Source organism: Notolepis coatsorum (genome assembly GCF_963971535.1).
Source record: "Notolepis coatsorum genome assembly, chromosome: 4".
NCBI lineage: Eukaryota > Metazoa > Chordata > Actinopteri > Aulopiformes > Paralepididae > Notolepis > Notolepis coatsorum.
Window position 1 is genome coordinate 67,410,913 of NC_140168.1, and position 16,145 is coordinate 67,427,057.

General features: G+C 49.2%; 1 protein-coding gene across 1 annotated transcript in view; it reads left to right on the forward strand.

Moving 5' to 3' along the window:
• Window positions 1-16,145, forward strand: part of jarid2b (jumonji and AT-rich interaction domain containing 2b) — a 303,218-nt gene that overhangs the window by 270,447 nt on the left and 16,626 nt on the right. The window contains exons 7-8 of the mRNA XM_084312574.1: window positions 1,368-2,883; window positions 10,981-11,552. Of these exons, the coding sequence (XP_084168700.1) occupies window positions 1,368-2,883; window positions 10,981-11,552 (2,088 nt within the window). The remainder of the gene's footprint in view (window positions 1-1,367; window positions 2,884-10,980; window positions 11,553-16,145) is intronic.

Below are 16,145 nucleotides of genomic sequence, written 5' to 3' on the forward strand. Positions count from 1 at the left end.
ACTCATTCCCTATGGTAACAACAGACTCCCTGGATGGATAATGTATAAAAATATCGAAAAAAAGGAAGAACTACCCAGAAACATAAAAAAGCCGTTTTTGGCACTCTACGGTCGGGACCCAGAAACGTATTAACACGTTTTTGGCACCCAAAGTATTAAGGCTATATCTGTACTTGTTGTTTGTTTGTTGTTGTTGCATATTTGAAATAAACTTAAGATACTTAGGGGCTACTAATACTCTCAACCGTATTGTACACATACTGTATGTATGCGTCTGTTCCAATCTCAGGTTTCCTTTATGGAGACAGTTGGAAGGCTGAGCGGTAGACCCAGGAGATACTAGGGCTGGGCGATATGGCCAAAAACGTTATCGCGATAAAATTATTTTCATATAACTCAATATCGATAATTATCGTCGATATAATGTCTGTCAAGTTTAATTAACTTCTTATGCCCGGAGCCGATGGACGGGCTATTAATAGCATAGATATATATAATAGACTTGTTTTGCTGCTGCGAATGTTGATGTCGTCATCAGTCCGCGCACGTTAGCAGTTAGCCGACGAGCGGAGTATCTCATGACAGACAATGTACTAAATATTACCCTAAAATACTCTCTTCCGCCCCAATATATTGAAACGACGTCTGTATACCCCACACTACTATAAACATGGCCTCGAAATTCACGACACACACATACTCGGCACGTAAATATATAAAATAGTGCCGCGCAAGCTAGTTATCCTAGCCAGCCTGTTGTGTCTAAGCGGTGTATTCCATGACAATGTAATAAATATTACCCTAAACTACTCTCTTCCGCCCCAATATATTGAAACGACGTCCACTGTATACCCCACACTACTATAAACGTGGCCTCAGAATTCACGCCACACACATACTCGGCACGTAAATATATAAAATAGTGCCGTGCAATCTAGTTATCCTAGCCAGCCTTGTTTACTACTAGAGTCCTACCTCTCTACCCAGAGGTGCACCGCGGGTCTCCTTCACTGTCGGCCATCTCCTTCACTGATTGGTTGTTAGTGCGTGTGCTGATATCCAAGCTTGGAAAATCGATATATCGAAACTTTGCGACCACGTTTCATGTTTATTTCGAGGAAATAATTTATCGCGATAGTTATCGTTATCGTTTTATCGCCCAGCCCTAGGAGATACTATTTGTGGTGGGATCTGATCCCAGGCCAGCAGAGGATTATGTGGTCCCACTACACCCTCTAGTCTGTCACTGCCATTTATTTGGAGTACTAGATATTGTGGTCTCCCTGTTTCTGATGTCTCTCTCTCTCTCTCTATCTCTCTCTCTCGCTGTCTCTCGCTGTCTCTCTCTCCTCTCTCTCTCCTCCCAGATCTCTAAAGTGAACGGTGTGACCCGGGCGAGCGCGGTGCACGCCGGCAGCGGTGCCAAAAAGAGCCGCGACTTCCGACTGCCGTCCAAAACTGTGAAGAAGTACACGGCCACCGTGTCCAAGGGCCACGTCACTTACACAAAGGGCCACGTCAGCGACACCAAAGCCAAGCAGAGGGACCTGGGCAAGAAAACCAAACTCGGCAGCAGCAGCACGGCAACGACTTCGTCAGCGAACAATCACAATCACCACAGCCACCCAGCAGCCGGCAACGGCCACCAGCGACCCCCGCTGGCCAACTCAGGAACAGCGGCGGCGCAGGCCCTCCACGGCAACGCAAAGACCCGTAAACAAGTGCTACTGTCCAACGGGCTGCACAAGATGGCGGCCGGCGGCGCACGCCTCAACGGCCGGCTGAACGGCCAGCGGCACAACACGTCGCCCAAGGCGGAGGGCTGGCGCCAGGCGGGAGAGAGCCCCGGCGGGAGGGAGGGGCTTCGGAACTCCAAGCGGCGCCTGGAGGTGGCGCTCACCGCACTCGGGACCGGAGTCGGTGAGCAGAAGGCCAAGCCGCCCGTCGCCGACGCCAAGAAGGCCAAGCTGCAGGGCGCCGCGCCCCTGGAGACGCGCAGCAAGAAGGCGGCCAATCAAGAGAGAGCCGCCAGCGAGGCCGTCGTCCCGGACCCCGCCCCCGTCACTAATGGACACAGCGCGGAGACGCCTCCGCCTCCTCCCCCCACGCCTCCTCCCGTCGCCTCGCCTCGTAATCCTCCCGCGCGGCAAACCCCGCCTCCTTCCACACCAGCAGCCAATGTGGAGCCGGTGAACCAGCGGCCCAAGCGGGCGTCAGCCGGCAAGCTGATGTTGATCAGACAAGCACAGCAGCAGCAGAGCAGGTCTCACGGCCGCAGCTCCTCCTCCTCCTCTTCCTCTTCCTCTTCCTCATCCTCCTCCCCCTCAGCGGGCCAGAATCACACACACAACCCCGGCCGCTCCAGCACTACCTCAGAACCCCAGCAAGCCCCCGCCTCCCCACCTACCTCCGCCCCCTCCTCTTCCTCCTCCTCGTCCTCCTCCTCCGCCACCAACACCAGCCAGGCCAAACCAGCAGCGGGCGCACGGCCGCCCGACCGGGACAAGGAGTGGGAGCGCGAGAAGGACCTGGAGCGCCAGCAGGAGCGCGAGAAGGAGCGCGAGCGCCAGCGGAGCCGGCCCGAGGGCTGGACGGCCCTGGGCGAGGCCCCCGTGTTCCGGCCGGCCCCCCGCGAGTTCCAGGACCCCCTGGTGTACCTGGACGCGGTGCGGGAGCAGGCGGAGGCGGCGGGCCTGTGTCGGGTGGTGCCCCCAGCCGACTGGCGGCCCGAGTGCAAGCTGAGCGAGGAGATGCGCTTCGTCACGCAGGTGCAGCGTGTCCACAAGCTCGGCCGGCGCTGGGGGCCCAACGTGCAGCGGCTGGCCTGCATCCGCAAGCACCTCAAGTCTCAGGGCATCGCCATGGACGAGCCGCCCGTCATCGGTGAGTCTGATAGTGATTTTACTTGATGTGTGGATGATGAGACCTGTTGTTTTACATATGTTTTTGATATGCTTTTGATGGAACCTCCAAAGAGGCACTCTGACGTCACAGATCGGGGCAGATATACTGTATGTACAGTATATATCCACCACTAGGGCACCAACATGACCATGTGTTTCATTACTCTTCAGTGACAAATCTAAATATTCTGAGTGGATTGAGTGTTTTAATCCCTGCTGCAGCCACACGGACAAACTGAAGTCATTCAGAGCCCAAACCACTTCTCCCCCCCCCCCCTCCCTCTCTCTCTCTCTCGCTCTCTCGCTCTCTCTCTCCCCCCCCCTCCCTCTCTCTCTCTATCTCTCTCTCTCCCCCCCCCTCTCCATTTCTCTCTCTCTATTTCTCTCTATCTCTCTCTCTCTCTCTCCCCCCCTCTCCATTTCTCTCTCTCTATTTCTCTCTATCTCTCTCTCTATCTCTCTCTCCCCCCCTCTCCATTTCTCTCTCTCTATTTCTCTCTCTCTATTTCTCTCTCTCTATTTCTCTCTCTCTCTCTCTCTCTCTCTCTCTCTCTCTCTCTCTCTCTCTCTCTCTCTCTCTCTCTCTCTCTCTCTCTCTCTCTCTCTCTCCATGCTTGTGTATCAGACAACCCCATTGTGTAGCAGCATCTAATCTCCCCAGTGCCTCATTGCTTCCGTACTCCACCTCGTCTAGTCTATATAAAGCTGTGACAAAAGCCAGCCAGCGGCACTGAGAAGATGGCTATCTCTCCACGGTGTGTCAGCGGTGATGTGAAATGTTTAGCGGCAATGCCCCCCCCCCCCCCCCGTACGTATCTGGCCATTTCTAGATGCCAGTAATGTGGCGTGGAGAGAGGAGCCGGCAGAACGGTGTTCCCCTGCTCCGCGTGTGCCGTCGACTCATTTCTCACACGGGCCTCAGCGCTTTATGAGCTTTATAAACGGCTTGACTGCTTCCACAGAGAGAGAGAGAGAGAGAGAGAGAGAGAGAGAGACACACAGTCTGTGTGTGTGTGAGTGAAAGAGTGCCTGTACATGCACGCGTGTGTGCATGCATGATTTGCATTGAATGCGTATGTGTTTGCTTGTGCCCACCTGCATGTGAGTGTTTGTGTGTAGAGTGTAAGTGTTTTTATATGATGTACTCGGTACAGAGCGGTCCATGGGAGCAAGCTAATGGTCACTGGCTCCACAGTGTTACCGTTTTCCTCAGCCAAAAACATACCCCTTGTTGCACCCAAACTATAATCCATTACACACGCACGACGCTCATGTTAACCAGCTGGATTTGGCTGCTCCGATAATGCTTTATAAAAAGTAATAGTCTAAAGTGGTCATTTAAAAAGGCGAATGAAACGTGATGGATTGCTGCGAAGTCGCTGAACCACAGTGACTTGGCACGTCTTCACCGGCGGGCCGAGTGCTTCAAGATGGCAGGCGTCCTGGTTCCATGTCTTTATGCTTTTGTCGACGCACAAAGGGCGAAAGCGTTCCAACATCCCAATTTAAAACGAGAAGCAAGGTGATGAGTGAGGAATTGGACGCAATGCATTGTGGGAAGGGCCAGGAAGGCTTATATGAATGATAATTGTGTTCATATGGGAGACAGCCATCTTGAATCATCCGGCATGTATGTGAGGGGATCATACTTTCAATACCCCCCCCCCCCCCCCCCAAAAAAATAATCATCAATTTATGTTTGTAAATGACAGACTTTTTGACGTCGGCCATCGGTCTAACTGACGCCAAGGTCTGGCACCAAGCAGAGCATAGAAGGCTGGTATTCTGTGATGACCTTTCCTCCTTTTATAGTCTCCTTGCATCAGACCAGGGTGCATCAGCGCAGCAGACGGTACAGACATCTGTAGCAGGTGTCACTCATGCTGGCGGTACAGACACCTGTAGCAGGTGTCACTCATGCTGACGGCACAGACATCTGTAGCAGGTGTCACTCATGCTGGCGGTACAGACATCTGTAGCAGGTGTCACTCATGCTGACGGCACAGACATCTGTAGCAGGTGTCACTCATGCTGACGGTACAGACATCTGTAGCAGGTGTCACTCATGCTGGCGGTACAGACATCTGTAGCAGGTGTCACTCATGCTGGCGGTACAGACATCTGTAGCAGGTGTCACTCATGCTGACGGTACAGACACCTGTAGCAGGTGTCACTCATGCTGACGGTACAGACATCTGTAGCAGGTGTCACTCATGCTGACGGTACAGACATCTGTAGCAGGTGTCACTCATGCTGGCGGTACAGACATCTGTAGCAGGTGTCACTCATGCTGGCGGTACAGACATCTGTAGCAGGTGTCACTCATGCTGACGGCACAGACATCTGTAGCAGGTGTCACTCATGCTGGCGGTACAGACATCTGTAGCAGGTGTCACTCATGCTGACGGTACAGACATCTGTAGCAGGTGTCACTCATGCTGGCGGTACAGACATCTGTAGCAGGTGTCACTCATGCTGACGGCACAGACATCTGTAGCAGGTGTCACTCATGCTGACGGCACAGACACCTGTAGCAGGTGTCACTCATGCAGGCGGTGCAGCCATCTGTAGCAGGTGTCACTCATGCTGACTGTACAGACATCTGTAGCAGGTGTCACTCATGCTGACGGTGCAGCCATCTGTAGCAGGTGTCACTCATGCTGACGGTACAGACACCTGTAGCAGGTGTCACTCATGCTGACGGTACAGACACCTGTAGCAGGTGTCACTCATGCTGGCGGCACAGACATCTGTAGCAGGTGTCACTCATGCTGACGGTACAGACATCTGTAGCAGGTGTCACTCATGCTGACGGACAACTGCAGCTCCCTCTCCTAGGCTGTACCACTGTTACCCCCCCCCCCTCCCCTAGGCCTAAAAGAAAAAATTCTTTGGTTCCTGTTGGTTGTCAGTTAACACATTCCCTGCCACGCACTTTCAGCATCTTATACCATTATTATTGAGTTATGGCAGCGATCCATATCCACGGTGTGTGGCTAGAGTCCCGCGACGATATGCGAGTGGCCGGACGCATTTAGGAGACGCACCGATATCCAACCGGCAACTCGCCGATCATCCACCAGGGGGCAGTATTTAAACGTTGCAGAGTTGTGCCGGCTCACACAGCATCAGACCAGGCTCCGTGAGGGAAATATGAATACCATGGCGAAAATATGAAATATGATCTCAATAACGTCGTACGCCGTGGATTGGCAGAATTCGCATGAACTTGAAACACGTCGTACAACGTGATTGGCGGGGAAAGTGTTAAGGCCATGGGTAGGTAGGGAATTTATTTTATAAAACATTTTATTAAAAAAAATTCCACACCGCGCTCGCGTGGGACTCCGTGCTGCGTCACGGATCTGGTTGACTCCGAGTTCGATTCCCGGACTCGCCGTCATTTGCCGAATGTCTCCCCCTGCTCTCTCTCCCGTTTCACCCTGCAACTGTCGGTCATGCTTGACCAGAAAAGCGATAAACGCTAAAAAATAAAGTTTAAAAAAAAAAATCCACGGCGACTATGGCTAGGGAATTTCTTTATTTGTGAAATACTTGCTTTTTATATATTATCATTATTGACATGGAATGCACTTTTTGACTAAGATTTAACTAAACTTTATATATATATAATTATAAATTTTTTTATAAACTATTTTATTTAATATATCTTTTTTTTTCATAAAATAAATTGGGTCGCACCTAAATCGGCAGGGTCGGTCGGCAACCGGAACCAAATTATTTTTTAGGCCCTAACCCTGTTTCCAACTGGGAGTCCTGCACTTGACCAAACGCCACACATCTGCTTTTGGCCGAAGGGTAAACTTCCCTCAACACCGTCACACATCCAGATGACTGAGCGAGGCCGCTGCGACCAGAGGGGTCCTGGCCACTAGACAAAAGCAGATTAGAGCGTCGTCATCCCTGGCCTCGCTTTTATCAGATAAAGACACTTACCTGGGTTCAACTCAGCCTGCGAGCTGCGGCTGGTGCGTGTCTTTGCTGTAAGCTGTACACTCGGCGCAGGGCACGCAAACTAAAGGATTACTCTTTTTCATAAGGCCTGTTTGTATCCATCGATATGTAATCAAGGAGGCCTCGTTATCATTTCGTTGGCTCGTCTGAATTGTTCTTTTCTATATTGCCGTGTGGTGGTTTTGCTGCTGACGGCGAATACTTATGTTTCCATATAAATCACCTTACAGGCTCAATGGTTAGTCCCGCTGCCTCACCCCCTCCCCTCTCTCCGACCAATAATGCATACGTGTTATTCCCATGATTTAAGATTATTGGTGAAATCAAACCACTCTCCCGAATCCACTGCTGCTGAAACGCTAACTTGTGAATGATGTTATTAAGTCTGAAGCTACTCCATAGACAATGAATTGGGATGTAATAGGTGACACTAAGATTCAGATTCAGATGTGCCCTATGCAACAAGTAGTGTGGGGGCTGTCAGTGGGCTCTGTTGACGAGTCTGATAGCTTCGGGGGGGAAAACTGTTCTTCAGCCGGTTGGTACTGGCTATGTGGCTGCGGTAGCACTTTCCAGACCGCATCAGCTGGAACAGTCCATGGTTGGGGTGGTTAAAGTCCTTGATAATTTTCCAGGCTTTTTTGATTCACCGGCTCTCCTTCCCTCCATATCCTGGATGGAGGGAAGCTCACATCCACAGATCTTTTGGGCTGTCCTCACAACTCTGAGGTTGAAGGCGGTGCAGTTCCCCCTCCAGGCGGTGATGCACCCCATCAGGACGCTCTCTGTTGTCCCGCTGTAGAACGCCTTTAGGATCTTGGGTGTCAGGCCTCCTGAGGTGGTAAGAGGCGTTGTTGGGCCTTCTTTACCACATGATTTGTGTGGACGTCCCAGGCGAGTTTGTCGGTGATGTTGACACACAGAAACTTAAAGCTGCTGACTCTCTCCACTGCAGCCCCGTCGATGGTGATGAGGTCCAGCTTCTCTCCCCCTCTACTGTAGTCTATGACCAGCTCTTTTTTTGTTTCCACATTGAGGGAGAGGTTGTTCTCCTGGCACCACTTTGCCAGGTTGTCAACCTCTCTCCTGTAGGCCGTTTCGTCGCTCTTGGTGATTCGGCCTGTCACTGTGGTGTAATCGGCTCATTTTATCACTGTGTTGGAGCTGTGCGTGGCTACGCAGTCATAGGTGTACAGTGAGTAGAGGAGAGGGCTCAGGACACAGCCCTCCAGTGTTGAGAGTCAGGGGGGTGGAGGTGTGAGGGCCCATCCTCACCACTTGGCGTCGATCCGACAGGAAGTCCAGGATCCAGTGACACAGCCTGGGGTTGACTCCTAGTTCCCCCGAGTGTCGAGTCTGGCAGGGAGTATGGTGTTGAACGCTGAGCTGTAACTTAGTCCACAAACAGCATCCTCACATAGTTCCCCGCCTGCGAACTGCAGTGGGTCTAGGCCGTCTGGGATGATGCTGTTTATGTGAAACATGACCAGCTTCTCCGTGCACTTCACTGCTATGGGTGTTAGGGCCAGCGGACGATAGTCATTGAGGCCTGTAACCCTGGTTTTCTTGGATAGTGGCACAATGGTCGTCTCTTTGAAGCACACTGGAACGACGGCCTGCTGCAGTGATGCGTTGAATCATTATGTCTGTGAACACATGAGCCAGCTGGTCCGCACAGGTCTTAAAGACACGGGGGGGGGGGATTCCGTCTGGGCAGGCTGCCTTCCCCGCTTTCACCCCATATTGGAATTCCAGTTTATTTTTGTAGTCTGGCTACATTCTTTGTCTCAGAACTGAGAATACTACTGTAGAATGAAACGAATGTGTGTTCTGGTCGGAGCGTCATCTTGTTGTAATTGTGGTCGATTCTAAAATAAACTCACACATAACTCTCACTCACTCTCACACTCTCTATCTCTCTCTCTCACACTCACTATATCTTTCTCTCTCACTCTCTCCCTCTCTCCCTCTACATCTATCTCCTCTCTCTCCCTCCCTCTCTCTATCTCTCTCACTCTATCTCTCTCACTCTCCATCTCCCCCTCTCTCTCCCTCTCCATCTCATCTCTCTCCCTCCATCTCTAATCTCTTTCTGTCTCTATCTCTCTCTCTCTCTCTCTCTCTCTCTGTGGTGAGAGTTGGAGTGAGTTGGAGTGAAATAGCTTTTGTGTTTGGTAGAGCTGCCGCGGTATTGATTATTTCCTTACCGCACAAATTTGCAAAATATTTCCTACCGCCGCGGTTATTACCGCATGCACACAAACATTTTTAAAAAAAAGTTTGAATGCATTTTTTTTTTTAGTAGTAGTCTACTCTTTATAGCATATAGCCTGCCTCTAGTCTAAATGTCTATTTTTAGAGGATGACTTTGCAGCATGAATATTGTTTGGGATTCGGCAAGCACGCATTAGTTATTGAAAGTGAAACACGGATTCGAAGTTTACCCTCTGGTCGTGCGCCGTTCACTCGGTGTCGCGGGCAGGGGTGGTTACCCCTAACCCCCCCGACCCTTTCTTATTATTATTACTATAAAGTTACTACTTTATAATAAAGGCATTCGTTTTGTGGCATTAACATTATATAGTTATACGTTCAATAACATCAGCGTATTTACCGGACAATAGCAAGGCAAGCAATACTCTATTCATATCTCAGTTCCTTTCTTTGCTCAGAGCGTGCCGAGTTGTCCCATTCTGCGGTCTGTTAATAAAGTTTTCAATCAGACAAGTGTATAGAACGAAGGGCTTTTATTATAACATTCGTTGCAGACAGTAAAATCATTGTCTCGTTTAGTACTCCTTAGGAGCGATCGTAGTCCACTCCGGCGGAGAGTTAAAGCTAACGTTATTAGCCGTGTTGTGATGATCTGACATTCAGGAAGTAAAAACCTAATACTCTCTTGCCGATTGGTGGTAACACACTGCATGACGCTACAACGTGTGACGCGACTCTCTTCTGACCAATCAGTGGTCTGCAATGTTTCACGTGACTTTTCTGGTACCCAATAGGGTCGCTTGGAATCTCGACAGAGAAGTAGGGTATATCTGCAGAGCCGCAAGCCCAACGAGAGCGTAATAATAATAATAATATAATAAAAAACAGCGGTGATGCCGGTATTCAGCCCAACGCTGCGGTGGGCATGATGTAACAGCGATACCGCGGTAATACCGATACCGCGGCAGCTCTAGTGTTTGGTGCTGGTTACAAAGAAAGACAATGTAATGAAGTGGCAAACGTTGAATTTGATTGTGGGTCAGGCCAAAATGGCCGTCTATAGGAGCAGGAAAATACAAATGGAGAATGGCTTAGGTGGTGAGCTGATGCCAATGTTTAAGGCATTGGTAAGAGCCAGGGTCAGAGTGGATTTTAGATTTTACTCCCTCTTGAATAATATCGATGAATTTGTGTTTCGGTGGAGTTTCAATGAATTTACGCGTTGTGTTGTAGAGGGGCAGCTGTGTTTTAAACACTGCTTTTATGTCAGATCTCATGTGGTTTTTTTGAGTGATAAGAACACATGTATGATGTGAGATACAATGTGTATTAGGGGTGGGGGGGGAAATCAATACGTAGTAGTATTGCGATACTTTGCGTGGCGATACTGTATCGATACAGGGACGCCAAGTATCGATATTTAATTATTCATAAAAAAAGTGTTCATTTCAATACCTGTAATAGTACAGTAGTCCACACACACGTGCATTCAGTTAAGTTGGAATATGACTGTAATACACACAGATTACAGTGTTTACATCTGTCTGCTTGAGAAAACACCATGTTCTGCAATAAAAATGATTGTAGTGAGATGAACAAACTGAACTTTATTTTATTAGATAAAACATGTTGACAGTTTTACTTTGCAGTTGAGAAAAGGTAATAAATTAAATGTGATCTAAAAAAATAAAATCAGCAATACTCAGCATATCGCGATATATTTAGTATCGCTATCGTGGCGCAAGTATCGCGGTCGTATCGTGAGGTCTCTGGCGATTCCCACCCCTAATGTGTATGTATGTAACTGTATTGAGAGACACACCTCTTAGTGAGTTTATGTAAATAAATGTTTTTTTCTAAAATAAAAATAAAAACCTCTCTCTCCCAGGCGGCTGCGAGGTGGACCTGGCGCGCTTCTTCCAGCTCATCAACGACATGGGCGGCATGCAGCAGGTGATGGACCTGAAGAAGTGGACCAAGCTGGCCGACCTGCTGCGCATTCCCAAGTCCGCGCAGGACCGCCTGGCCAAGCTGCAGGAGGCCTACCTGCAGTACCTGCTGTCCTACGACTCGCTGGGCCCCGAGGAGCGCCTCCGGCTGCAGGCCGAGGTACTGCAGGAGAAGAGGAGCCTGGAGGCCCGCCGGGGGCCCCTGGAGGGCCACTCCGACGCCTCGGCTCCCGGCTCCCTGGCCCTGCCGCGCTACGAGCCCAAGAACGGGCTGGCTACCGGCGGTGTGGCCGGCGGGGGTGGCGGAGGCGCCGCGGGGCACCACCCCCGGGCCAACGGCGTGTGCCACCGTCTGAAGGAGCTGGAGGCTCAGGTGAAAGCGGGCCGTCGCCGGCTCTTCGCTCAGGAAAAAAGAGACCGGGAGGACGGGCGCCACGGGGACGCGGAGGACGGGGAGGACCGGGAGGACGGGGGGGGCGTCCTCAGTGACCAGCACAAGTGTGTTTACAAGGTGAGTCCACCTCGTAGTTTCACTCCAAAGTGAAAGATCTACTCATTTTGAACATAAAATGATTGCCGGCGTGAACAAACATGCTCCTCGCTGTTGAATATTATGGTAATATTATTATATCATCAGCTGATTCACACTCGTGATGATGATGGGTTGGTTTCGATCAATGAGTATGTTTGTTTGTTTGTTTTGTTAACCTTGCAGATTATTCCGTTTACATGCATCACATACATCATCATCATCAATAGTAGTAGAAGTGGTCATAGTTATGGTTTGGCTGGTATTTACGATGCTGTTACCGTTTAGAAACGGGCCCAGTTGACGTCGCCAGGTATGGATTTAGACGTCGACACTGCAGCTCAGTCTCCTGGAGCTCATCTGTATGCAGAGTCTTGCCGCCCGGAAAGGCTCATTTTCGCTCAAGACAAGAAGCCTGCCGGGCTGTTCTCACCGCAGAGGCGTAAAGAAACTCACTCACCTCTCGTACTATCATCACCACTCGCGCCTCAGCAGCATGTCGATAATGTGCCTCTTATTAAAGTGATAAAAAAAACACCCCGTTAATTTTAGAATGCGCTCGCCACTCTCGGAAGGTCCTTAGCGCGTGTGTGTGTGTCTCTAAGATGCTAATAGACCCTAGAAATGATGTTGTTTCCTTAGGAACATGCTTTGCGGTGTTAACAACTCACGTTTTGTGGTTTGTAACCCGACTGAGGTAATTGTGGTTTGTTTTTGTATATGTATAGAAAGCGTGTTCTAATTCAGCGCTATTATGCTCGTTAAGGCAAAGGGCAATTGTGTTAGCTGTGAAGACGAGGGTTGGTAGTGTTGTGCCAGAAGACGGGGAATCGTCTTTGTGCCTCGCTGGTCGTGTGGTTATGTTTAATATCTTTGCACAGCTGTGTGTGGGAATGTACTTGGTGGTCGGCGCGTGTGTGTGTGTGTGTGTGTGTGCGCGCGCGCACTAGGTGTATTCCCACCTCCCTACCCCGCTGGCAGCTGTGTTGATTCTGGCTGGATGGAATGTAGGTCAATGCTCAACCCTGTGAAATGGGTCTAGAGGCAGCCTCTTCTCTTCTCTTCCCATCTCTTCTCTTATCTTCTCTCCACCCTATCATCACCCCCTCCCTTCCTCTCATTCAGTGAAAACAGTTATTATTGGATTACCAGAGTCTGAATATACTGTATGTTTACAGTGGGACAGACAGCCGCAGCCCGTGCACGCCATAAATAGAAGCCATCCTCCCGAGTCGCAGTGCTAGACAGCAGGATGGTATCTGCTGATTCATCCCTGCTGTAGTCTTTTATATATTCCTCTCCTCCCCTCTCCTCTTCCCTCCTCTCCCCCCTCTCCTCTCCCCCCTCTCCTCCAACTCTTCCCTCCTCTCCCCCCTCTCTCTCCTCTCCTCCCCTCTCCTCTTCTATCCTCTCCTCCAACCCCAGCCTCTCTCTCTCCTCTCTCTCCTCTCCTCCAATCCCAGCCTCTCTCCTCCAATCCCAGCCTCTCTCTCCTCTCCTCCTCCAATCCCAGCCTCTCCTCTCCTCCAATCCCAGCCCCTCTCTCTCCTCTCCTCCTCCAATCCCAGCCCCTCTTCCCTCCTCTCCTCCAATCCCAGCCTCTCCTCTCCTCCAATCCCAGCCTCTCTCTCTCCTCTCCTCCTCCAATCCCACCCCCTCTTCCCTCCTCTCCTCCAATCCCAGCCTCTCTCTCTCCTCTCCTCCTCCAATCCCAGCCTCTCTCTCTCCTCTCCTCCTCCAATCCCAGCCCCTCTCTTTCCTCCCCCCAACCCTCCAGTCCAGTGCGCGAGTGTGTGTGTGCATACATGAGTAAACACACAGACATATACACACATTCCAAACACACAAAAACATGCATGCATGCGTGCAAAGACGAGTAGTTATGCAGACACACAGACACACACACTACAAGATGAACTCGCAGCCAGGTCATATTCTCTTATATGCGAACACATTATGGACACTGTACACACACACACATAACAAAATGAAAGGTGAAATTCTCCCACTTGCACGCAATCGTGTACTCACACTTTCACTCTGAATGCATATGCACACACAGACACACACGTACACACACACGCGCGCCTACCTTCATTCTGTTTCATGTTGCGGTTTCTATCCTTTTTGAAGAAGCTTAATTTTTTCTGATGGGAGACATAATATTGAACACATTTCTCCAACTCAACCTGCATTGGTCTCTCTCTCTCTCTCTCTCTCTCTCGCTCTCGCTCTCGCTCTCGCTCGCTCGTCTGGATCCCATTTGGTTGTGTTTTTTTGCCGTCTCTAGCGATGCTTTAGGACGGTAACTAAATCCCCTCTAGAAGGACCGGAGACTGAGTGATCGTCAACAGACTGCCTCAGTAAAAAGGCCTGAGACATTGAAATCATAGACGAAACCGTTCAAAGAGATTGCGGCACTTAACCGTCCAAAGTCTTGTCTAAACACGACCCATCATCTCGCCCCCCCCCCCCCCCCCCTCCTTATACTGTACATCTTAGAACATCTAAGGCTGAATCACAGGGTAGAATTTCCCCCAAGAGATAGATTGTGTATTTCACATGTTCTGTCGAGGGGAACTAAGTCAAGGTCGAGAATAAAACCAAGTGGAATTCCCACAGGAAAGGAAGGCAGGGACAGTGACCCTAGTGACTAGGAAAGGAAGGCAGGGACAGTGACCCTAGTGACTAGGAAAGGAAGGCAGGGACAGTGACCCTAGTGACTAGGAAAGGAAGGCAGGGACAGTGACCCTAGTGACTAGGAAAGGAAGGCAGGGACAGTGACCCTAGTGACTAGGAAAGTTAGGCAGGGACAGTGACCCTAGTGACTAGGAAAGGAAGGCAGGGACAGTGACCCTAGTGACTAGGAAAGGAAGGCAGGGACAGTGACCCTAGTGACTGCAGTGGGTCTGTATGGCTGCTCCACTGGTTAACATTGTTCAGAGCAGCGGTTCTCAAACTACCGGTCGCGATCCAAAGTGGGGCCGTGGATAGGTACTCGTGCATTGGCAAGTAAAAATATATATACATTTTATTTTATTTAAATTTTTTTATGTTCTGGCAACATTTTGGCTAAATATGCCTCGTTTTATAAATGTGTATTGATGACGTTACATAAGTGCTGTAATTAAATGTTCTAATAAATATGCATGATCAAGTTCAACAACAAATATTCCTCATTTCCACGTTGAAATTACGTGATTAACACATTCAGTGCCAACGACGAGATTAGTCGGGTTAACTCGCCATGCGTTGAGTGCCAAGGCCCGAGAAAAAACGAGAAAACTCAGGTTTTAATTTTCTTTTTTTTATTAGCAATATCCATTCATTTTTCATCCATCCAGCCTGACGTTATCATTGGGAATGGGTCTGAGCTCGAAAAGGGCAAATACCGCCGCCTATCGTCTCCCGGATGGTATTGCACATCATTGGATTGGATTGGGTGGGCATGTGCATCAGAAAAAAAGTCCGGTCCGGAGTTTTCCCTTCTCTGGCAAGCAGTGTCTGTTACCACATTCACTGGGGAGGCTGGGAGCAGCTTTCGATTATGTGTTTTGGACTATAACGTTGGATCAATAAACGCGATAAATATTTGGAATGGCGATCAGGAATTGGATTAATCTTTTTGCAGAACATCTGATGTGAGGTAAGGACTCTTATGTTACCAGTTTTGGGTTAATCAGATGTTTTTTTCACAGCAATCACAACGTGTGTGTGTGTGTGCGTAACGTTAGCGCTAAGCATGGCATGGATAATAGATTTTTCAGCCTGCTTCTCTAGCGTACATAAGTACACATATACTATCGATAATCAAGCGTTTATTTGAAAACGATTCATAAATCAGCCGGAAAATGACAACGTGTTTTGTGTATTCCACTAAAGAGCTATTATCGCGGAATTTCTCTGGAATTACTAGAACTCTCAAACTATACTCGTATTTAAAACGGAAATGTACCAATGAAAAAACAATCCGTTTCGTACATGTTGACTGCAAGCAAGTCATTGATAAGCGAGGGGTGTTTTAGACCATAGCCATAATTTAAGATATAGTTTAAGCCTTCGCAAATTTCCCCGACCTCCCATTGACTTCCTTATTGGCACGGTATAGCCCTAATATGGTCAAAGGGGCGTGGCACTGAATGAAGTGTGGGGTTGCCAAAAAAATCCTAAATAAAATGGGGTTGTGGTATAAAAAAGTTTGAGAACCCCTGGTTTAGAGCAATTGTTTACACGGCACTCTTTCTCACAAAACGAAAGCCTTGTCTTGTTTTGCCGAACACAACACTGTCTCGATGACATAATCTGGTTGTAATGAACTGAAAGGAAAATTATTGTTTTCATGCATGCGTTACTACATTTGAATTACAATACATAAAACCTTTTCTTTGTAATTTCCTGGTTGTTAAACAAGGTAGGTAAATACTTCACCTACAAACATTATACTGTTCTGACAGCACAATATTTATGTAACTAAGAGATTAGCTGAAAAATATTATAATAAATAAGCAGCTGAAGCATGGGCTGGGTTTTCTCAACAAAGAAAGTAAATGACTGGCTGCTGGCGGTGCAGGGTTG